The sequence below is a fragment of the Pezoporus flaviventris genome, unplaced genomic scaffold (genome assembly GCF_033815535.1).
Source record: "Pezoporus flaviventris isolate CSIRO_AGI_PZ_B2104156 unplaced genomic scaffold, CSIRO_AGI_Pfla_v1 ptg000045l, whole genome shotgun sequence".
Taxonomy (NCBI): Eukaryota; Metazoa; Chordata; class Aves; order Psittaciformes; family Psittacidae; genus Pezoporus; species Pezoporus flaviventris.
Genome location: NW_026892593.1, coordinates 29,241,974 through 29,266,027, shown reverse-complemented (window position 1 = coordinate 29,266,027; position 24,054 = coordinate 29,241,974). Strand labels below are relative to the sequence as shown.

At 41.2% G+C, this 24,054-nt stretch overlaps 1 protein-coding gene across 2 annotated transcripts in view; it reads left to right on the top strand.

Annotated features, from left to right (window-relative positions):
• The window catches only part of LRIG3 (leucine rich repeats and immunoglobulin like domains 3), a 47,108-nt gene that overhangs the window by 20,820 nt on the left and 2,234 nt on the right, over positions 1-24,054 (top strand). For both annotated transcript variants that reach the window (XM_061467814.1, XM_061467816.1), the window contains exons 4-18: positions 471-605; positions 1,219-1,362; positions 3,601-3,744; positions 4,056-4,199; positions 4,640-4,783; positions 6,080-6,160; positions 6,832-6,903; positions 7,277-7,348; positions 8,297-8,460; positions 11,277-11,597; positions 12,127-12,408; positions 12,952-13,404; positions 13,610-13,768; positions 14,791-14,934; positions 15,023-15,298. In XM_061467814.1, the coding sequence (XP_061323798.1) occupies positions 471-605; positions 1,219-1,362; positions 3,601-3,744; positions 4,056-4,199; positions 4,640-4,783; positions 6,080-6,160; positions 6,832-6,903; positions 7,277-7,348; positions 8,297-8,460; positions 11,277-11,597; positions 12,127-12,408; positions 12,952-13,404; positions 13,610-13,768; positions 14,791-14,934; positions 15,023-15,298 (2,735 nt within the window). The remainder of the gene's footprint in view (positions 1-470; positions 606-1,218; positions 1,363-3,600; positions 3,745-4,055; positions 4,200-4,639; positions 4,784-6,079; positions 6,161-6,831; positions 6,904-7,276; positions 7,349-8,296; positions 8,461-11,276; positions 11,598-12,126; positions 12,409-12,951; positions 13,405-13,609; positions 13,769-14,790; positions 14,935-15,022; positions 15,299-24,054) is intronic.

Sequence of the window (24,054 nt, the reverse complement as noted above, 5' to 3'; positions counted from 1 at the left end):
CAGTCTGATTTTCATGCTGCAGGATTTTTCAAAGAAAACTGTAGCTAGTATGATGTTAATTTGATTAAAATAGAAAATATGTCTAGTAACATTTAAGTACAATACTGTGGCGTACTGTTCAATGCAAATACTGGGTATTTGTACTGTTTGGTAATAGATGATCAGAGGGAGTTTTACATCTTCCTTTTAAATCCATGAATTGAAGTAATTGGATTATAACGCAGTTCTTTTCATCTTGTTTGCTGGGATTATGTTTTAAGCAATATTGGTGAACACATGTATTTAGAGCATTCCAATTTGTGATGGCTAGAAATGAATGTTCTATCTAGAGCACATACTTTATTACTTTTCTTTAACTAGAAGCTGTTTTTAAGTGGGAGAATTCAGAACTAACTTTCGTCAGTCGTGTGTAGTTAACAACTGTTTACTCTGGAAATGACGTTCTTTTGACTACTGTCCTTAAATTTTAGGACCAGCAACAAGATTACCAACATCTTGTCTGAACACTTGAAGCCATTTCAGAATCTAGAAACTTTGGACTTGAGCAACAATAACATATCAGAGCTAAAAATATCATCATTTCCATCGTTACAGCTCAAGTATCTGTAAGTAAAACTTAGCATTATGGTTTTTTTTCTTTCAGGTTACTTTCAGAAAAACTTGCTGGAAAATTTAGATTGGCAGCAGTTTGCTAAGGTACTAAATCTTCTAATTAGATGCGCATCAAATACTTATTCCTGCTTTCACCTATTGCTTAACATAAGCTGCTAACTTGAATACATGAGTTGTTGCAACAAGTTGATGAAACAAATAGATGTGTCTCTTGAGAGAAATAATTGTATAACAAAATGAGCTTAAGTCCCTCATGGTTGAGCTAGTCTTGAGTTGCTTAGAGTTGGGTGGACTTTTTTGAATCTACCTTTAATCCTTATTTAGTAATGGCAATAGCAGTGCCAGAGCTATACTGAGTGAGAATAAAGTAATGGGCTTGCAACATTTTATCTTCTGCCAATAACACACTCCTGCAGAATAGAACAAAATGTTGGTGGTGAAATACTATTCGACCATAGACTGAGCTGTCAAGAGCTCTAATTAATATGATAAACGAAATTCCATTTATGAAGGAGTAGGCAGTGCAAGAGCTTTGTGTTTCACTACTTGGTATTGAGAATTTATTAAATAATTGTAAATTTAACCTTCTAGACATTGTTTCAACAGGTATATTAACAGTAACCGAATAACCTCCATGGAGCCTGGTACCTTTGACAATTTGTCTACTACACTTCAAGTATTGAAACTGAACAGGAACAAAATTTCAGCAATCCCTCAAAAGATGTTTAAGCTCTCCCATCTGCAGCACCTGTAAGTGCAACCTACAATTGACTAATTGTTTTCAGGTTTTCCAAAGCACTGGCAGTGCTTGAACTTTAGCCTTTAATTTAACCAGAGGCAGAGTGAGACAGACATAGAAAACATACTACTGCAACCCTTACTAACTGCAGCTTTGTGCTGAACAAAACTAGTCTTATATATTGGTGAGATGTGAATAGTCTTTGTGTTAAAATTGTGTTTGCCTATTAAAAGGGGGAAAAAAAAAAAAGGCTGGAAGAGGGGTCATAGCAGTATTCTGTAAGAAAGCATTGGAAAAATAATGAAGTAAACTTAGTTTGCTCCAGCAGTCTCATTTATTTTGTGCTTTCATGGTGAAATGAGGGGATTTTTTATTCTTTCACGGTGAAATGAATTAATTTGCTTTCAGAAGGTATGATGAGAAGCAATATGCTTGGGTAAATAGACCTCCATCAGCTTCACTGATACAATGCTGTCTATAAATGTTTTACCAAACAATAAATAAAGTTATTTAACATGGAATAGTCTGGGGAAGTATTTTTTTTTCTCTAAAAAACCCCCAAACTTAAAGAGCACAGGAAGTTAACAAGAGGATGGGCTAGGACTGCACTTCATTAACTCCTGAATAGTTATTTTCCATATTAGATAGTCAAGAGTTGAAGATGATAAAGTCTTGGAAGTGAAAGGTCGTAAGAACAGTGAACTGTTATGATGCTGGACACATGGAAACAGTGAATGTCTTTTCTGTATACAAATGCAGGAAGAATTTGACTCAAGCCTCAGTAGAAGAGTGTAAGAACAGTCCTGCAAATATCAGGGTTTGTTAACGATCTTGGTAGACTTTCTGATCTTCAGATTCAACTGAAATTTTGGAAGTTGGTGGTACTCTTGGCTAAAAAAGTTGCACTCATTCAGGATTCCATCAGTAGGCTGAGCTAGTTACGTTGAGTAGCTAATCTTCAATGAAGGCTGAAAATTTGTGTTATCTCCTGAAAGAATTATTCAGAGGAGGAGTGGGGAAAAACTAAAGGCTATTTTTACTGAATGTTTTCCACTGCTTTTACATATTCAAACACAGAAGTGGAAGTAGGGTTCTCTATTGGGTGTCTGTTACTAGGTAGTGTTTGTATCAGGCCATCGGAAAGATGAATTCTTACAAGACTTAGATTCTGAAAAATAATTGTGGTATAACTATGTAGAGAGAATTATTTTGGCCTTTACTTCCCATAGGAAGTAAGTTTTGGAAGGAGAGGATTCTTCTTAGTTTGGTAGGATGCGGATTGATCTAAGACCTTCTTGAAGGGACAGATGATCACTCACTGCTGTATGAGGGCCTTTTCTTAGTATTGTCTAGTCCTTTCTCTTTATACTGTATATCAGTTGTTTCTAATAAATAAACTGTTAATTTAGCAAATGATGGCTAGTCTAAAATTCAGTGTTACAGAAAAGTTGACATTGTTCTTTGTGCCTGTGTGAGGCTAGACTTCCCTTTTCATGTGGCTCAAAGTCAGAAAGCTGCTTGGGGTTGGGGCAGGGTTTGGATTTAAAAAGGACCAAAGCCAAGAAGATGTTGTAGAGAGCAGGAAAATAGAAAATATTGAGTATTACTGTGACTGTGGCTTGTCATTCAGCTAGTTATGCCTTATAACTCCCTTCCAGGATACACATAGGTCCCAACTTCTGGCCTACAAGGGCTGTGTGTGATGACTGAAGGGGGAGTGCCAACAGTGTTTGCGAAAAAGGGAAGAAACTGTTTGTAACTAATAGTGGAGAATGAGGGAGGAATGTGTAATGAATGCTTGGCTCCAGATTAAGAAAGAGAAGGATCACCCAAGATACTAAATTTTGCCCAGTTATCACAACTTAAAATATTTTAACTCCTTTCTGACTACTTATTGCAACTTTAAGATAACCTTAGCAGCTCTACTGCTGGATGTACAACAGAAAGTTGCTTTCAGTTTTGAATTTGTCAACAGGATTGACCATGACATTCTGGGTTTGCAGGGATTCTTTAAATCTGAAAATCAAGGCACTACCAAGGTCCTTGTCCTCAGTATCACGAAGGCAGAAGAGTGTTAGCATGATTAAACGTGATGCATTCCCATAAAATGTTTGATTTTTATTATATCTTGTCTCTGTTTTATGCGCAAGAAAAGCATTTAAATAAGGTTTGTTTCCAGAGAGGGAAGAAAGGTTGCTGGCGTGCAGGTAAAACTTACTCTGCTGTAACTGTACATTTTATTGATGCAGGGAGCTGAATCGCAACAGAATTAAAAAAATAGATGGGCTTACTTTCCAAGGACTTCCAGCTTTGAAATCATTAAAACTGCAGAGAAATGGGGTTACTAGGCTCATGGATGGCGCTTTCTGGGGATTGACCAACATGGAAGTCTTGTAAGTATCAACTCTTTGCTGATAGGTTCTGCTGACAACATATTAAGTATAATTGTACAAAATGAATTGCTTGATAAAATTAATGATGTATTTGAATTAAATTGTTCTAGTGTGCTTTGAAAAGCAGAAAGCAGTCATTAGTGAATGTGTAGGATAGCGCTGAACTGCATACAACTCTAAATATAAATAGAAGCTGCAGCTACCTAGCCAGTATCATGAAGTCATATGTGGGCCTGTCACAAAGCACACATGCCACGGAGTTTCTGAACATTTTCTTTTACCTCTTTGCATGCATTTATGTGTGTTTGTAGGCAGCTGGACCATAATAACCTAACAGAGATAACCAAAGGCTGGCTTTATGGCTTGCTGATGCTGCAGCAGCTCCATCTCGGCCAAAATGCCATCAACAGGATCAGTCCTGATGCCTGGGAATTTTGCCAGAAACTCAGTGAGCTGTGAGTAGCTTTTATTCTATTCCAGTTTTGAAAGCCAGGTACATGCCAAAGCATGAGCTTTCTACCAGTGATCTGTGAATTTTTCGTAACAGTTTCCAAGGTGACAACAACTTTTTTGTATGTGAGACAGTTATATTTTGTTAAAAGGAGTTGAAGCGAACCGTGACTACTTCATTTCACTGTAGCAGTTGTACTAAAGCTGTAACACAGTCATTTTCAAATCGAGGAAATTCATTCAGCAGTAATTTGTGAATTGTTGGAAATGATACACAAGCTGTGTGGTCAAAAATGGTGTAGTAGGTTTTGTGATACTTATAAGGGAAACAAACTTTATCCCCTGCTGAAAATTCACCTGGGTTGAACTGAGTAATAAGCACTGCAGCATAAACATTAAAATGTTTTTTGTGGGTTTTTTTTTTCTTTTCCCCTTGAATTTGCAGAGATTTGACGTTCAATCAGTTATCAAGGTTAGATGATTCAAGCTTCATTGGTTTAAGTGTGCTGGTTGGACTGTACATTGGAAACAACAAAGTAAATTACATTGCTGATTGTGCCTTCAGGGGACTTTCCAGTCTACAGACTTTGTAAGTTGACAAACTCAATTTTTAAGGTCAGAAACCTTAAGGAAAACCCTTGGTGTTTATAGATTAATTTTCTTCTCTCGCCCTTCTGTCCTTACGAAATACACAGGGAGCTTTTGATGAAGTTCATCATGTGTTTTTCTTACGGTAGGATTTTTTTCTTCAGAATAGTGGGGAGAGGGAGGACTTCCTTTCATTAAGACTGTACACAATGGTGGTGGCAATTATGATAAAAAGTTTCAGTAGCATTATTATGGGAAAGACATGTCTCCATTCGAAGGCAGCAAGCAGCGCTGCTACCCACAGCTTTAGGGATCTGGATCATCATTGTGTCTTACTTGAATCAACGTCTTTTCTCATAGAAGTAAGAAGACAAAGCTCAAAGCCCTGTATTATTGTGGATGCTAAAGGTTGTCATGACTGGGCAATGCTTTAAGCATTTGAGCGTTTTTTTAAATAGCATTTCTTGAAGGGGAAGAAAGAAGTAAACTAATCTAAATATACTCTGCTCCATTAAAATCTTCCAGTTGGATACCATAGACCCATCTGTTAGCCAGATAAATTAAATGGTTGCCTTTCCCTCTAGGCTTTGAAAATGGCACTAACGCATTGCTTTCAGGGATTTGCTCACATATTCACATGTTGGGCATGTAGCAAAGATGCAGTTCAGAGGGGTGTATGCTGTGGTTTTTAAGTACACAGAGAGATACAGATCATAAAGAGAGGAAGTCTGACTTGGGAGGTGTCTAGGAATTAAGTGTCAGACTTTTCCTCCTAGATGTTTTTTTTGCCTCTAGCCCTACCCTGTTGATTCTTTGCTGACACACCATTCTCTTCACAAATTTTTAATCTCCTTATACTTCACAGATAATTAAGCTAGTGTTCTGGATGGTGAAGGTTGCAAAAGTGATTAGCTTAGTGTATTCTCTGTTATTATGAACTTAAAAAGGCATGAGTGTATTGTGTTTTAAAGGGGCAGCAGTTCATCCCTTCCCATCCAAAGATGCTCATTCTCTTAAGATATTCCTGGTTTTGAATACCCTTGTAGAGGAATGTGGGTTTGTATTCTAATGGTTCTTAAGGTGCTGGCTGATCGGGTAAAGCGTCTCTTAAAAAAAAACAAACAAAACAGCATCCTGAGCAAACAAAATATAACCTACCAGAAAGCTATTTTAAATTTGCTTTCTTTTTAAAGTAATACATGCTCTTGAAGAAATACGAGCTTTGTTCTTTCAAATAGCTCTTGTGGTTTGATATTTTTTTTCTTTTCTTTGTTTTTTCCTCTGCTGCCTTAAACAGGGATCTGAAGAACAATGAAATATCATGGACTATTGAAGATATGAATGGTGCTTTCTCTGGCCTAGATAAACTTAGGAAGCTGTGAGTATTGCTGCAATATTTGTATCTCATCATTCCTTTAAAAAATTAGCTTGTTATATGTGTTTCAAGGGACAAGCCCAACGCTTAATGATATTAAACTTTCCATAGCTGAGATGTTTGGGTTTGTTTTGTTTCCTCTGTACCATTTTGTTCTCTATAAAGTCTTCCTTTTCTATAAAATAAATTCTAGAATTTTCAAGTCAAACTGATCTGAAATATTTTAAATATTACTACTATTTATGGAAACATTACTCAAAGAATTAGGGTTTCCCATAATGGGAAGAAATAAGTGCATTATATAACAAAAGCATAGTGACAGGGATAGTCTTTAATAAAGTAATGCAGCATCCAGTGGAATTCCATCAATTTCATTGCATTGAAATATTCAGATGCACATCAATGAAATAAAAAGGTGCTTATGTGTATATGATTAGAATAACCCATATTATTGAACTGTACACACTAAATAGCTTCTAAATCTAGACATTTAGTCAAGAGGAATAAATTAGTGTCTTTCAGAGGTGAGACGTTTTGCTGCATCGGGGAAGGAAGGTTGAATGGTGACTATTATTCACAGTTTAGAAATAAATACTAAAAATGTACTTGTTCAGCTCAGAAAATGCTTCCATTTTATTGCATCTTTTTTGCATCATGTACTTACATTTTTTCAGGGTACTCCAAGGAAACAGGATTAGATCCATTACAAAGAAAGCATTTTCTGGTTTGGATGCGCTTGAACACCTGTAAGTAGTAGAAATTCACATTTAACCCAACATTGGAAAAATTTATTTTTGATACTAATTGAAATAAAAGTAGGCGTAAGAAGCTTTACTTATGACTTTGCATGAAATACACTTAACCCTGCTTCCTACTGTGATCGTGAGAAGTTTCTTTATTTTGGAGTTAACGCTGAATATGAATTTTGGAATCAGTGCAGAAAGTGATATGTATTAAGTGTTCTGTAAACCTCCTTAATCCTATCTCTAGTTTTTGAGACAGGGCATCCTTTGTATATCACTAAGGTAGCAAACTATTCCTTGAGTCTTAAATACATCCAGTGTAATAAATTACTCTTTCTTCCTCTAATGTTCTTTTCCTTTTTTTTTTTTCCCCTAGAGATCTAAGTAACAATGCAATTATGTCAGTTCAAGGAAATGCATTTTCACAAATGAAGAAACTCAAAGAATTGTAAGTTTATATCTAAAGACATCATCTCTATAAAATTTACATATCCATATAAATATATAAATAAAAGCCTTGTGAGATGTTCCCTGATACAGTGATAAACTCCCAGTGTAATCTCTTTGAAGTCATGTAGGAAGGGTATGTCAACATTTTTGTTTTTTTTTATGTTTTATGTGATGACTGTATTTAAGTGAGAGGGTGTAGGCTAGGAGGTGTTCATTTTCTGCTACATTTGGAGTCCTTATTTTAAATTGGCTGATCTCAAATAGGTAATAGATAAGGGCGACTTTGATGTAATGTGCTATAAGATCAGCAGTGCTGTTGCTGAGCTAAAGATTAGTGGACCAGTGAAATGCAGTGCTGTAATTCTTCTGCAAAGACCTGGTTGTCAGTGCTTGTAATTGGGTCCTTCTGTCCTGTAGCAGCAAAGGGGCAGATACTCAGAGAAGTCATGAAGTGGTACTGGGAAGAATGTAGTCCTAGTGAGTTTTGGGGTTTTTTTGTTCTTTGACCCTCTTTTTCAGTTGATCAGCACAGAAAAACACTGTCACTATTCTGTGTGTTTTGAGCACTGCTATTTCTTCCTCTTGCATATATCTTGCATCTCCTCTCTTTCATATCAGCCTTCTCTAGTCAGATCTTTTGTTCTGAATTGCTCTGTAAATAATCTGACAAAAAACTAAAGAATAACTAAAAGATGTTGCTCTCATTATGAGTAGAAACTTGACTGAAGCTTGTCTGGAACTTTTAATTTGTGTTCTCCAGACTCCTATGAAATATCACCTTAGAAGTTAGCTCCCTGATTCATCTTACGGTATTACTGTATGTTGGGTGCCATAGAGAAACTGATGAGCCTTGTGTATTTCATGGAATCATAGAACAGCTCAGGTTGGAACAGACTTCAGAAGGTCATCTGGTCTTTTGTGAATTAATATAATTGCTTTGTCTTAGGCACTTGAACACATCGAGTCTCTTGTGTGACTGCCAGTTAAAATGGCTACCACAGTGGATGTCGGAGAACAACTTTCAGAGCTTTGTAAATGCCAGTTGTGCCCATCCTCAGTTGCTAAAAGGGAGAAGTATTTTTACGGTCAGCCTGGATGGGTTTGTCTGTGGTGAGTATAGTTTTATATTCATTCATTCCATAGAACAAATATTGCTGAATGCATTGATTTTTATTCTGGTTTCTTTGATACATTTTGGTTTCTCTAATAAAATGGAAAGGATTTAATATTTGTTAACATCATCTTCTCTGTTCCCAAACTGTGATGTAGATACTGAAAGCTTGTGGCTTTGTACGAGATGGGAACTGACAGTTTTCTGACTTATATTTCATGTACGGCTTGCTTACACAGTGTATAGCGTAGCACGTAAAGGAAAGTGCAATAGTTTGTGGTACTAAGTGTATATGCCCCTAAATTTAAAAGATGGATATTGTTTAGATAACTGTCATTTTCAAGTGAGACATATTTTGGCAAACTTGAGGTGCAATTTTTGTTTTTGATTATTTGTAAATCATTTTCATACTTCATCTGCCTCAAAGTTATTCCAGAGCTGAGAAAATCTGAAGGTAAAATAGCTGTAATAGCCTCTGCTCTGACCTTTTTTATGTGTGCTTGTTGTCTACTTTAAGAAAATAGTTGGACCATGTGAGTTATTGCCTGTATGTAAGCTGTATTTTAAAACATCTGATTACCATAGTACTGACATTTTGTATTTCAGTATGCCAGATAGTAAATGCTAGTGAAATATTTTTACTTTAAGACTTGAAAATTTGAGGTGATAGCAAAATTTCTCTGTCTATTTAGTAACATTCACTATCGCCTATTTTACGTTCTCTATTTCAAAGTGAAGCTAAGCATTCGGGGTAAAAATGTGTGAGTATTCTTGATACATTAAGTGGGAACTTTGAAAATATCAAGAAATAAAAAACTAACTGGATTTCATGTATTTTTGTTGTATACATTTTTATCTTGTTACTAAAGAAAATTCAAACTTTATATTATTTAGAGACAAAACGGTAACCATATTTGTCTTACTAACTTTCCTCTCATAGTAGATATGACTGCTTAATTGTTACTGTTGCTACTTGTACCCTTTTGCAGTGGTAAAGCAGGCACAGAATAGAAAATAGCGTACAAAAATATTGTTTTCTCTCTTCCTATTAGCAATGAAATTTTTAATATATTAATATTAATGTTAAATAGTGAATAGATTGTGTATAATCTAACTACTGCTGAAAAGGAAATGTTGACACGGTGCAGGAAATTACAGATTACTGGATAGCTAATGGAGTATATATGAAGTATAAATCCTTATTTATGAGAAACTATTTCTGGCAAGAAATAAAATTAGGGGATCTAAATATATATCTCTTATTTGTTAAACCATGGGGGATTGTGATCTTTCTTTTAGCTGCTGAATACCAGTTTTAATGAATTAATTTCAAACCCTTTAAGATATATTAGCAAAAAGGGATGTACATTTAATACATAAAGTAATTATCATGCAGAAGAAAGTAGAATCTCTTAATGCAAAAAACATTGCCAGTCTTATCCTAGAGTGTTTTTCTGTATTCTGTAGTATGGGCTTATTTAAGTGACCTTTTCGTTCCCTCTTTCTGCCAAATAATTAAGATTTTAAAATATTTTGTTATTCCATTGATAGTACAGCTAAAACAGAATGAAGTATCGTCTGTCCTTTCACAAGGGTAATTTAAGTCCCCCATGACAAACTATGCCATTTGCAAACTGAGTTGATAATTTCACTGACTTTGTGCAGGGATAGCAGAGTAAGACATCGTAAATGCTTAAGTTGAGAAGCATGGAAACTAAATGACTTGGAAGATCTATAAGGCCCATGCTTGGTGTCCCAGATCAGGGGACATGTTGCCTGCTTGCTGGAGCACAGCTCCAGACTTGCAAGTGTTCTGCAGGCAGCTTGAGTTCAGGCTGTCTATACATCTCATTTTCTTTTGTAATACACAAAGCAGAGGAAATAATGCTTTGACCCTGGTATGTTCCCAAACAAGTGAGATGTAAGGAGGTAAAGGGGCTAGGTAACACCTGACTCTCTGCAGTGCAGGCATGGTCTGTGTTAAGCAGTATTTGGAGCTTGGGGCTTTTCCTGCAGTCTCTGAAGTCTGGGTTTATGTCTGTCAGGAGGTTGGAGACATCTTGAAAATGGAGAATATGCTATGGCTTTTTGTGAGACCATTAATTGCCCCCTCCTTTTGTACATATAATGTACACACAATTGACAAAATAAATAATTCATAAGGCAACTAACTCTGTAAACTCACAAAATGGCACTTTGAAGGTAACCCTTCAACAATAAAGGGACCTCCAAAAACAAATTTGTTGAAATTCTTTTATGCTGCCCTGGGATATTCAGCACTGCTGTGTTTGTAAGGTGGACCAAACAGCCACAAATCACTAGAACAGTGACTTTTGTACATGATTGTTTTTTGTGGGTTTGGGGAAAACCCTTGACTTTAACTTGCAGTTTGTGATGGCAGAAGAGCTATGCTTTCAATAAAGAAAAACTAACAGCAGCCTGAGGTGTTGTAAAGATGAAGGGTAGACTTCATGGCTGACATTCATAATAGTTCTTAGGGATGTCAGGGGGTAGTGCTTTCCTCTTCGGTGCTGCTGTTGAACAAACTGTACACGCAGTCTGCTTTTAAATGTGCTTTCTGTTCAATAAGAAATTACTTGGCACAAATAAATTCATAAATATGGCATGTATAAATGCCCTAAGGCTAACAAAATTTGAAAAGAAAGCATTATATATCCGTTTTATAAATATTTACCTGATTCTTCTCTCAAGCTTATAAAACAAGGCTTACAAATGCTTACTTAAGAGTCCTCAGGCCTCACATATATATTTTTTTCCTCTTTGTGTTCCTTTTCATTTTCTCCCTTCTGTGCAGATGACTTTCCTAAACCACAGATCACTGTCCAGCCAGAAACCCAGTCGGCAATCAAAGGCTCCAATTTGAGTTTTGTATGTTCAGCAGCCAGCAGCAGTGATTCCCCAATGACTTTTGCATGGAAGAAGGACAACGAATTACTACAAGATGCTGAAATGGAGAATTATGCACACCTCCGGGCACAGGGTGGTGAAGTGATGGAATACACTACCATCCTTCGACTGCGCAATGTTGAATTTAGTAATGAAGGGAAATACCAGTGCGTTATTTCAAATCATTTTGGTTCATCCTACTCTGTCAAAGCCAAACTTACAGTAAATAGTAAGTATGTTACTTTTTGCTTGCAGACTTAAAGTAGAAGGATTTTAATCAAGATATGTAAACATAGTTTTTCCTGTCCTCATAATCTGCATCTTTTAGAAGATCCCTTAATAAGATGAGGTTATTTTTTTAAATATATCTACTTCTAAGATGATAATTCAGTTTTAATTCTGGCCCCTTTGTGCTTAACTGTAGCATAGGAAAAAGCAAATAAAGAGACCCAACTCATAGTAAATCTGACAAATTCTATGTAACAAGATGGAAAATCTATTAATCTTCACAGGAGTTAAGTCTGTACTCTGTTGCAAGGTACGATGGAAAGGTCATGTAGTAGGAAGCTCTTAGCAGAAATGCAATTTTGATCTAGGCAGTCTCATACAACTCCCTCCCTTTCTCTTTGGCTACTGATAAATTGAGGTTGCATGCTTCTCTGGGATTTTTAGGCTCAAGAAGGGTGTTAAGAAAATGCTTGCAAAAAAGGAAAAGTATGTTTGATGTATTCAATTTGGTATCAATAACTTCTCTGTAGTGCTGCCTTCATTTACAAAGATCCCCATGGACTTAACCATTCGTGCTGGGGCAATGGCACGTTTGGAATGTGCTGCAGTTGGGCACCCTGTCCCACAGATTGCTTGGCAGAAAGATGGTGGAACAGATTTTCCTGCGGCGCGCAAGAGGCGCATGCACGTTATGCCTGAAGATGATGTATTCTTTATTGTTGATGTCAAGATTGAGGACACAGGTGTTTATAGCTGTACAGCTCAAAACACTGCTGGAAGCATTTCAGCTAATGCAACATTAACAGTGCTAGGTAAGACATTAGCAATCCTTACTGGCATAATCTCCTTTTAAAAACAGCAGTTGATTAAAAATAGCAATTTTATGGAAGTACAGTTTAGAAATAAAAATACTGTAATTTGTATTGACATGTAGATGAGAAATATGTACTTCAGCACACACTATTGTGATGCAAAATAATGGAAGCTAATTGTATTTCTCAGAGTGTACACAATGTTTGATATGTGGGGCTGCTAGAGATGAGAGATTAACTTGTTAATTTCCTTATGTTTTGTTACAAATTTTTCATGTCATTCTCTGCAATCTTGAGGATGTATGATTTGGCTTTTTTACCTTCCAAGGTAATCAAGTATTTCGGTCTGATCAATTGACAACTAAACTGTAGGCTCTAAGATCAGATTCCTTGAGTGTTTTTTTTTTTTGAGAATGAGAGTAAACTTCATTAGGCATTACTGATGCATTTAGTTTAGCTTTTCCTCTTGAGATGTGAAGGAAAAGGATGTGTTCGCATTCTTGCAAGGTCATTTAGAATATGAGGCTTATGCTTTCTTTTCAGAAACACCATCATTTTTGCGGCCTTTGCTCGATCGAACTGTAACAAAAGGTGAAACTGCAGTTTTGCAGTGTATTGCTGGTGGTAGCCCTCCGCCCCGACTGAACTGGACTAAGGATGACAGCCCTCTTGTGGTAACAGAAAGACATTTCTTTGCTGCGGGCAATCAGTTGCTAATTATTGTGGATACAGATGTAGAAGATGCTGGGAAATATACTTGCGAAATGTCTAATACGCTTGGAACAGAACGAGGCAACATCCGTCTTAATGTAATTCCTACTCCCACCTGTGATTCTCCTCAAAACATTGCCCCCTCACTTGATGATGATGGATGGGCCACAGTGGGCATTGTGATCATAGCTGTGGTTTGCTGTGTGGTGGGCACTTCCTTGGTGTGGGTGGTCATCATCTACCACACCAGACGGAGAAATGAAGATTGCAGCATCACAAATACAGGTGTGTAAACTGAAGGCTTCCCTTGGAAAGGAAAAAAAAATATTGTGGTTGCTTTGCAATGACTTTATTGTAGGAATATTTGTGTACTTTGACTCGGAGTCTGAAGAGTGAATTACTTGTTACCTTCAACACTTTGCTGACAAGTCTAAAAGTACTTCTATGTAAGTGTGCTGATGGCTTTTGTGTGTGTTTTGCTTCTCCACAGATGAAACAAATTTGCCTGCTGACATTCCAAGTTACCTGTCATCCCAGGGAACACTGGCTGAAAGGCAAGATGGGTATGGTTCATCTGAAAATGGCAGTCATCATCAGTTCCTCACATCTTCTGTGGGAGGGTATTTCTTGCAGCAGAGGGACAGTAATGGTAGGTGTAAATGCTAAGATTTTCCATGTTGCTTGAGTAGCTGCAGGTTGGCTATTGTCTTTCTAACTAGTAGAAATAACACTAAAGAAACACTGAAACTTAAGTGAGGATATGAAATTTATTGCTTGGGATTGCTTCAGTGACATAACAGTAAGTAGATTCTGGTCATCCAAATGATGTTATGTCTTTGCTTAAGTCATTACGTTATTCTCTAGTCTTGACAGTAAATCTAAATCTTGTTTCCAAAACAAGAGTGTGCAAAAGGAATTACAACAGCAAGTCTTCTTCTTTTGTAGCTTGAAAAGGATACTTCTAATGAAGTGTAGGCATGGGTGGTAATATCAGTTTAATTAAACTTTCCTGTTAGAGAAGTTATTAGGGTCAAAGTCAATAAAGAATTTAGGGTGATTGCAAGTTAAAAGCTGTAGTACCTAATACTTGCATGCCAAGCACCTGAGAATCCAGAACATACTTGGATTAGGGATGAAAAGGCACCTTGCTAGAAAGGGGTTGGGGTCAAGATACACTCAGGAGTTGGGGCAGGAGGGAATGGAGCAGTGATGAGATAGTTTTGCAGTATAGTGAGAGGAGTAGCCTCTTTGTGTCCAATGTCCACAGCCTTCAGGAGCCATTGATCTTAAAGTCAATACAGCTGTTCGAGCAGCGAGTAACTCCCTCAGATTCTTCTACCTGAGACATTCTTATTAGAACTCTGTGCTCTGACGGGTGGCAGTGTGGCAGAGCATGAGCCTGGCTTCCACTGCTTTGGAGGAAGTCAGTCCCTGCTTCTGATCCCTGTGATTGCATTTGTTCTGTTGTCCAGAAACTGTGTAATAAAGCACATCTTAACACTTGCTAGAACTAGAATTCTTACCAAAAGATTAGGTTAAACTTAAACAAGCTCTAATACACTATGAAATTTAGTTAAACAGCTAGGGTTCTCAAAAGAACAAAACTTTAAGAACCTGTAAGCTGAAGCTTAAGGAAAGACTATACACTGATACGTCAATTTTATTTTTAAGGCATTTGCCACCTGGATAATGGCAGTGAAACAGACTTGGAGGGTGTTGCAGATCCGTTCCTATGCCACTATCTGGGGACTTCAGGGACCTTGTATTTAAAAGGAAACACGTATGGCTCTGAGGCCTTTGAAGCATACAGTGCAAGTAAGTTGGTAGCAGGTGGGTGTTTTAGTCCTGATTCAAACTTGTGCTATAATGAATCCATATAAAAAGAATTTTTCATTTTCTTCAGGTTGCAGCCCTGACCAAAGAGCAGCATGCCTGGACCCTTATGAGTCTGGATATTTAAAGAAAAAGGAATGCTATCAATACTCACCTCCCCTGGAAGATCCCTTTGACCAGTGTGTTGGCATTATTGGGATGCAGGCTACAAGTAGCAGATTGATTAACTCCATTTATACTCAAAATGAAGGAACTGGACTAAAAAGCAGAAGTCTGAACTCAGACACATTTGATTTCAACAGAAGTTTGGAACCCTCATCTATTATCAGTAACAGCACTTTCATGGGTATGTTTTAACTATTGTTTTTTATTCAAGTTGCTGGCATTCTTGCTGTCTTGTTTCCTACTTCCAATGTTAAGCACAACTGATTATTCAGCTTTTTCTTTCCCAGTCCTACAGTAGGTAAGTCTGTAGTAGTGTTTAGATGCTCATATAGCTAGCATTGTGAAAAAACTAATCTTTTACAGTTTTGCTTGAGCTGCTTTTTGTGGGTATCTGTGAATTTAGTAAGATAATACAGCATGTGGAAAAGAAATACTTTAGAAAGGAGGAGAGGAAAACAGGAAGTAGCTGAGGAAAGGTAGTTTGAGAGTTCTCCTTAACATTTTGCATGTGTTTTTGTCTTTTGGTTTTCTTCTTTGCTCTCTTCCTCCCTGAGTAACTTGTGATACCACAGTATTTCTTTTTTAAGGCTCATGCAACTGAGCTGTACATGTAGGCTCACTGTCTCTCTGCTGCAGTGCATGAGGATAATTGGATGCCCCAAAAATCAGGGTCCTCTCTGGATCCTACCAGAAGATAGATGGGAGATTTGCCCTATCCTGTGTTGTAAATGGAGCAGCTTGGGCCTAGATCAAAAGCAGACCTGACTCAAGTCAAAGTATTCAGGTCAAACATGGTAGTCAAGTGGGGTGGTTCGCCTCTGGATGTAACTGTGAGCCCTGTTCCACTCAGGAAACCTGACATATAAGAACTGTTAAATACAACATCCCAAATGTTTGAAGTGAAGAGGAACAGAAAAGTGATTATGGTAAAACTGCATAATGAGCGTATTTAGATTATCAGCAGATCTTAACAGCTCATGTTTACATAAAAATCTCATCAGTGGTGTGATTCTTATCTTCTATCTTAATATAGCTGGCAGATTTCCATAAATGTTAGGATACTTACCGAAATACACCTTAACAAACTTCAGGCATACCAGAATACATTTAGTATGCCTGAAGGTCCATCCTGGGACCTTTCACACTAGGCAGAAGGTATGCAAGGGCTTAGGAGGGCTCGGAGAGGGTTGGGAGACTTGAACTCCAGTATGTGAGGATATATTGTATAACAAGATGAGCCAGGACTGTTTACTCTTCAAAGTCAGGCACTGTGGAAAGGTGCCCTCTCTACCCCTCCTTTGTTGTCTTTCATATCGTGTGTATGACAAAATAGCTTCTGAACCTTAATTCAGGGCTTACGATTTTAATGCAGATTGCAGGGAGAGGTAAGGGGAACAAGAGCATTACTTTACCTTTGAAATTGCCTAAATTTGGATCTTGGTATGGTTGGTTGGTTTATAATATATATAAACCCACATACTGCTTTCATCCCCATGATGTCTGTGCACCAAGTGCAGCCCTGTGTCGTGGTTTAAACCCAGTCAGGTAACTTGTTCACTCACTCCCAGTGAGTGGTGCCAAGCTGACAACAATCAAGGTCCGTGTTCGTCTCCCCCCCCCCCCCTCCCTGCACCGGGGCTCTCCCCTTCCCCGCTCCCGGAGGAACGGGGAGGAGGATCGAGAGAGTGCAACTCCTACGGGTTGAGACAAGAACAGTCCAGCAACAAATCACCACCGCTACTATCAGCTAAAACAATGATAAGGGAAAATAACAAGGGAAAAGAATACGATACCACCGGCCAAGAAAACGAGTTCCACCCGGAAGCCCGTGTCCTTCCGGGCAACTCCCAGTTACCCCCCACCCCGGGCATGACGTGCTGTGGTATGGAATACCTCCCCGGCTAGCCCGGGTCAGGCGCCCCGTCTCTGCTTCCTCACAGCCTCCCCTCCTCCCTGGCAGAGCATGAGCCTCACAAAGTCCTTGGTCAGGGTAAACATCACTTAGCAACAACCGAAAACATCGGCTTCACCAACGCTGTTCTCAAAACTAGAAGTCAAAACACAGCACTGCACCAGTTAACACAAAGGAAAAAAAACATGACTGCTACTGCTGAACCCAGGACATTATCCACCCCTTATTCCATACCATTCACGTCGTGCTCAGATCCCACATTTTCAATACACCATCGCTCTCCCACATATATACATCCATATACATACAGACCAAGAGGAAAAAAAATCATTTTCTTAGTGCATGGACCAATCCCTATAATGCTGCCGAGTCCATTCGGTCCATGATGTTCCAAGTTCATTCTCTGTTGGGATGATGGCTGGAGGGAAGTCAGGGCCAGTCGCTGGTGACCTGGAGACATCTAGTTGATGGGCTATAAAAGCATTACACAGCAGGCAACAGCATACAATTGAGTTCACTGGCTGTTTTCCCCTAATATCAAATCCCCTTGAGGTATACATCGGACTTCCCCATCTTCCCGCATTACCCACCAAGTATATCCAGGTCCCTGAGCAAAAGCAATCCCACGAGTGGGTTTGCCTTTACCTGAAGCAGGAATAACCCAGACTGTCTTCCCCAGCAAATTCTTCATATGCACCACGGGAACTCTGTCCCCCTCTACAATATGTAAAAGTTCTGACTGGGCTGGGCCAGCCCTGTTGGCAGATCCTCTGGTGTTGACCAACCAGGTGGCCTTTGGTAAATGTGTATCCCAATGCTTGAAAGTTCCCCCACCCATCGCTCTCAGTGTAGTTTTTAACAGCCCATTGTACCGTTCGATTTTCCCAGAGGCTGGTGCATGGTAGGGGATGTGATATACCCACTCAATGCCATGCTCTTTGGCCCAAATATCTATAAGGTTATTCCGGAAATGAGTCCCATTGTCTGACTCAATTCTCTCTGGGGTGCCGTGTCGCCACAAAATCTGTTTCTCAAGGCCCAGGATGGTGTTCCGGGCAGTGGCATGGGGCACAGCGTATGTTTCCAGCCACCCGGTGGTTGCTTCCACCATGGTAAGCACATGGCGCTTGCCTTGGCGGGTTGGTGGCAGTGTGATATAGTCAATCTGCCAGGCCTCCCCATATTTATACTTCAACCATCGTCCTCCATACCAAAGAGGCTTTAACCGCTTGGCTTGTTTAATTGCAGCACATGTTTCACACTCATGAATAACCTGGGCAATAGTGTCCATTGTTAAGTCCACCCCTCGGTCACGGGCCCATCTATATGTTGCATCTCTGCCCTGATGGCCTGAAGTGTCATGGGCCCACCGGGCCAAAAATAATTCACCTTTATGTTGCCAATCTAAGTCCATCTGAGCCACTTCAATCTTAGCCGCTTTATCCACTTGTTGGTTGTTCTGGTGTTCCTCAGTGGCCCGACTCTTGGGTACATGGGCATCTACATGACGTACCTTCACCACCAGATTCTGCACCCGGGCAGCAATATCTTTCCACAGTGCAGCAGCCCAGATGGGTTTACCTCTGCGTTGCCAGTTGCTCTGCTTCCATTGCTTCAACCACCCCCACAGGGCATTTGCCACCATCCATGAGTCAGTATAGAGATAAAGTACTGGCCACTTTTCTCGTTCAGCAATGTCCAGGGCCAGCTGGATGGCTTTCACCTCAGCAAATTGACTCGATTCACCCTCTCCTTCAGCAGTTTCTGCAACTTGTCGTCCAGGACTCCATACAGCTGCCTTCCATCTCCGATGCTTTCCCACAATACGGCAAGAGCCATCAGTAAACAAGGCATACTGCTTTTCACTTTCTGACAGTTTATTATATGGTGGGGCCTCTTCAGCACGCACCACCTCCTCCTCTGGTGACATTCCGAAATCTTTGCCCTCTGGCCAGTCCATGATGACTTCTAGAATGCCTGGACGACTGGGATTTCCTATTCGAGTTCGTTGTGTAATTAGTGCAGCCCATTTACTCCATGTAGCATCAGTTGCATGATGTGTAGAGGAGACCCTGCCTTTGAACATCCAGCCCAGCACGGGCAGCCGGGGTGCCAGGAGGAGCTGTGCTTCAGTGCCAATCACTTCCGAAGCAGCTCGAACCCCTTCATAGGCTGCCAGTATCTCTTTCTCAGTTGGGGTATAGCTGGCCTCAGATCCTTTGTATCCCCGACTCCAAAAGCCGAGGGGTCGACCTCGAGTCTCCCCTGGAGCTTTCTGCCAGAGGCTCCAGGTAGGACCGTTCTCCCCAGCTGCAGTGTACAGCACATTTTTTACATCTGGTCCGGTTCGGACTGGTCCAAGGGCTACTGCATGAACTATCTCGCGTTTAATTTGCTCAAAGGCTTGTTGCTGCTCAGGGCCCCATTTAAAATCATTCTTCTTCCGGGTCACATGATAGAGAGGGCTTACAATCGAACTGTAATTTGGGATGTGCATTCTCCAGAACCCCACTGCACCCAAGAAAGCTTGCGTTTCTTTCTTATTAGTTGGTGGAGACATTGCTGTTATCTTGTTGATCACATCTGTGGGGATCTGTCTACGTCCATCTTGCCATTTTATTCCCAAAAATTGAATCTCCTGTGCAGGTCCCTTGACCTTACTCCGTTTTATGGCAAAACCGGCTTTCAGCAGGATTTGGATTATTTTCCTCCCTTTCTCAAAGACTTCTTCCGCTGTATCGCCCCACACAATAATGTCATCAATGTATTGCAGGTGTTCTGGAGCTTGCCCCTGTTCCAGTGCAGTCTGGATCAGTCCATGGCAAATGGTAGGGCTGTGTTTCCACCCCTGGGGCAGTCGGTTCCAAGTGAACTGGACACCCCTCCAAGTAAAAGCAAACTGGGGCCTGCACTCTGCTGCCAAAGGAATGGAGAAAAATGCATTGGCAATATCAATCGTGGCATACCACTTGGCTGCTTTTGACTCTAGTTCATACTGAAGTTCTAGCATGTCCGGTACGGCAGCACTCAATGGTGGTGTGACTTCATTCAGGCCACGATAGTCTACTGTTAGTCTCCATTCTCCATTAGACTTTCGCACTGGCCATATGGGGCTATTGAAGGGTGAGCGGGTCCTGCTGATCACCCCCTGACTCTCCAGTCTACGGATCAGCTGATGGATGGGAATCAGGGAGTCTCGGTTGGTGCGATATTGCCGCCGGTGCACTGTTGTGGTCGCAATTGGCACTTGTTGTTCTTCAACTTTCAGCAACCCCACAGCAGAGGGATCTTCTGAGAGACCAGGCAAGGTGGACAGCTGCTCAATTTCCTCAGTCTCCAAAGCAGCAATACCAAAAGCCCACCGGTACCCTTTTGGGTCTTTGAAGTACCCTCTCTTGAGGTAGTCTATGCCGAGGATGCATGGAGCCTCTGGACCAGTCACAATAGGGTGCTTTTGCCACTCCCTCCCAGTCAGGCTGATTTCAGCCTCCAGCACAGTCAACTCTTGGGATCCTCCTGTTACTCCAGAAATATAGATGGGTTCCACCCCTTGACAGCTTGATGGCATCAGGGTACACTGTGCACCGGTATCTACTAGAGCCTTATACTTCTGTGGGACTGATGTGCCAGGCCATCTGATCCACACAGTCCAGTAAATCCGATTGTCCCCTACCTCCACCTGGCTGGAGGCAGGGCCCCTCTAATGGTCGTCACAGCATTGGACACTTAAGTCGTGTTGAAAGGGATTATTCTTCGTTATCACAGGAGCTGGAGTAAAATCAGCTCTTCCACTCCATCTGGGAAACTGCTCACCAGAGACTGAAGCCGTAGCTCTCATGGGACGATCAGTCTTGGCCCTTGCTCCCCTCTTCAGTTCACTCACCCGTTCCTCCAAAGCTGAAGTAGGTTTTCCATCCCACTTTGTCATGTCTTCTCCGTGATCCAGCAGGTAAAACCATAGGGTACCCCGTGGCGTATACCTTCTGTATCTCCTCTCTTGAACAATAGGACGTCTTTTGTTAATAGCTGAGACGCGTGTTGGTACACGTGAGGAGCTGGATAAATCAGATACATCGTCCCTCAATTTGTCGAGGTCCTGGGACAGTTTTTTCACAGCTGAGATGATGGAAGGAGTGAGATTGTCTTCGAACTCTCGGAGTTTATGAACCATTTCATCCACTGTTAGTGGTACTATGTCATTCCAGGTCACTGTTGCCAATGAATGGGCATATGATGACGGTGCATTCCGTGTAAGTTTTCGCCACATGGGTCGTGTACATTCAACTTCATCTGGATCTATAGGTGTATCCCCGTTATTCGGCTTGATGTGATAGATCATCTCTACGATGGCCGATTCCCTCAGAGACTGGATGCCTTTGTCTATAGTAGTCCACTTGGCCGAACGACTCGTAACATCGTCCTTGTACGGAAACCTTTCTTTCACAGCTGCCAAGAGCCTCCTCCAAAGGCTGAGGGGCTTTTTCTCTCTTGCAATTGCTTTGTCAATTCCCCCTTCTCTAGCAAGTGATCCCAGCTGCTTGGCTTCTGTACCTTCTAGTTCGTGACCATCGGCCCCATTGTCCCAGCATCGGAGTAACCAGGTGATGATGTGCTCCCCTGGTTGACGGGTAAAATCTTTTCGCATATTCCGCAGCTCGGTTGAGGTCCGAGGTCGAGAAGTTACTTCTTCTTCTTCTTCGTCATGTGAGGATGACTCCTGATCAGATTCTGGACCGGGTGGTGAATTCATTGGTTCTTCATCTCGCTTCACCCTTTTTGCCTCCTTTTTGCTTGTTCTCTTGCGTACAGGGGCAACTGATATTGGTACGAATTGGTCCTCTGGTTTGGCTGCAGTGATTATCACTGTGGTTTGAGTAGCGACTGTACTTGTTGCTGGGGGTGGTGTAGCTACCGTGCTTGGAGCTGGGGTAACCGCGCTGTCTGTTGCAGTTGAAGTTTGAGCAGCTGCTGTACTTGCCACTGGGGTAGCTGCGCAGTTCATTGCAGCCAAAGTTTGAGTAGCGACTGTCACTTTGCCCTCAAATCCGCCGACATTCTTTTCCTTTTGAAGGTGCTGAATAGTGTTGAACAAGGCCCTGTAAGCATAGGCCAAGCCCCAGCACGTTGCCGTGATTTGTCCATCTCTGGTATGGCCAGAATGACCACACACCTCATTTAAGTGTTTTACTAATTCTTCTGGATTTTGCAGTTGTTCGGTAGTGAAATTCCAAAATACTGGAGGGGCCCACTGACCTAGATACTTGCCCATACTATCCCACACACCCTGCCACTCATGGCTGTCCAGCCTCTGGGAAAATCTCTCGGTCCTCCTACATCGTCGTTTGACCCCAGACAAGACCCAAACCTGAATCTGCTTAACTCTTGAAATCAGTAGTGGGCAAAACACACTCTGTATGCGTGTTAGCATGGTGATTCCCATCACCATCAGCAAACAAGTCTCAAGAGCATTAAAAGGCCATTTAAAAAATTCAAAACTCTCAAATGTAAATGGTCTGGGGGGACGACTAGGAGGGTAAAAGGATGTCTCCTTCACAGGTTGAGCACCTGAGAAGGAGAAAAAAGATGTGTAATTGCTAAGCACCTCCATCATATACCTCCCAAAGTATAAAGGTGGTGACCACACTGGGAACATAAACCAGATCAGTTTCATGATCAATGATTCTATTGTATTACAAGTCATTACCATAAAGTACAATGGGATAAAAACCTTAGCCCAAGCCCCACACTTGAAAAACACTAATACAGCCAATACCGGATGGACGTAAGATATGGTATACTGAAACTGTGAGATCAAGAGGAAAAACCTTGAGAGCCAATAAATCAGCATTGTGACGAGTGACTATCAATCCAGTCAGATCTGTTCTTATCTCAACCCCTCGAGCCCCACGTTGGGCGCCAAAAAGAACTGTCGTGGTTTAAACCCAGTCAGGTAACTTGTTCACTCACTCCCAGTGAGTGGTGCCAAGCTGACAACAATCAAGGTCCGTGTTCGTCTCCCCCCCCCCCCCTCCCTGCACCGGGGCTCTCCCCTTCCCCGCTCCCGGAGGAACGGGGAGGAGGATCGAGAGAGTGCAACTCCTACGGGTTGAGACAAGAACAGTCCAGCAACAAATCACCACCGCTACTATCAGCTAAAACAATGATAAGGGAAAATAACAAGGGAAAAGAATACGATACCACCGGCCAAGAAAACGAGTTCCACCCGGAAGCCCGTGTCCTTCCGGGCAACTCCCAGTTACCCCCCACCCCGGGCATGACGTGCTGTGGTATGGAATACCTCCCCGGCTAGCCCGGGTCAGGCGCCCCGTCTCTGCTTCCTCACAGCCTCCCCTCCTCCCTGGCAGAGCATGAGCCTCACAAAGTCCTTGGTCAGGGTAAACATCACTTAGCAACAACCGAAAACATCGGCTTCACCAACGCTGTTCTCAAAACTAGAAGTCAAAACACAGCACTGCACCAGTTAACACAAAGGAAAAAAAACATGACTGCTACTGCTGAACCCAGGACACCCTGGTACCCTGGATTGTCTCTTGTCTGGTGTGTCAGCATGGTTGATCAAGGCCTGGGTCTGCTGGCCCTGCAAGGGAGCCAGGGGGAACGTGCATCACTGGGCTCTTTGTTCTCAGGGGGTGGGGAGGGAGGTATGAGTTCTGAAGTTTTCCCCCTTCAAAATCCAGATGATTGGACTGTAAAACGTTGCAGATGCCATGACATCTGGCAGAGGCCCTGGAACTACACACAGCCTCCTGGCTGCCTGCCACTATTGCTGTGGTGGGACTGTGCAGATAGGGCTTTACCATGTCTCCTGGGGAAAGTAGTTCTACTATATGTGGGTATACCCAGGAGTTAATGCAGCCTCAAGGGTTCATGTTTCCGTCTCCCCTAAAACTCTGTGCACAGCTACTTTATATTGTCAGTTCTCTGAGGTACTGCCCCACCCAACTTATATCATCATTGCCCTGGATGCTTCATAGTCATTAGCACTCATCACTCAAATAGCCTAT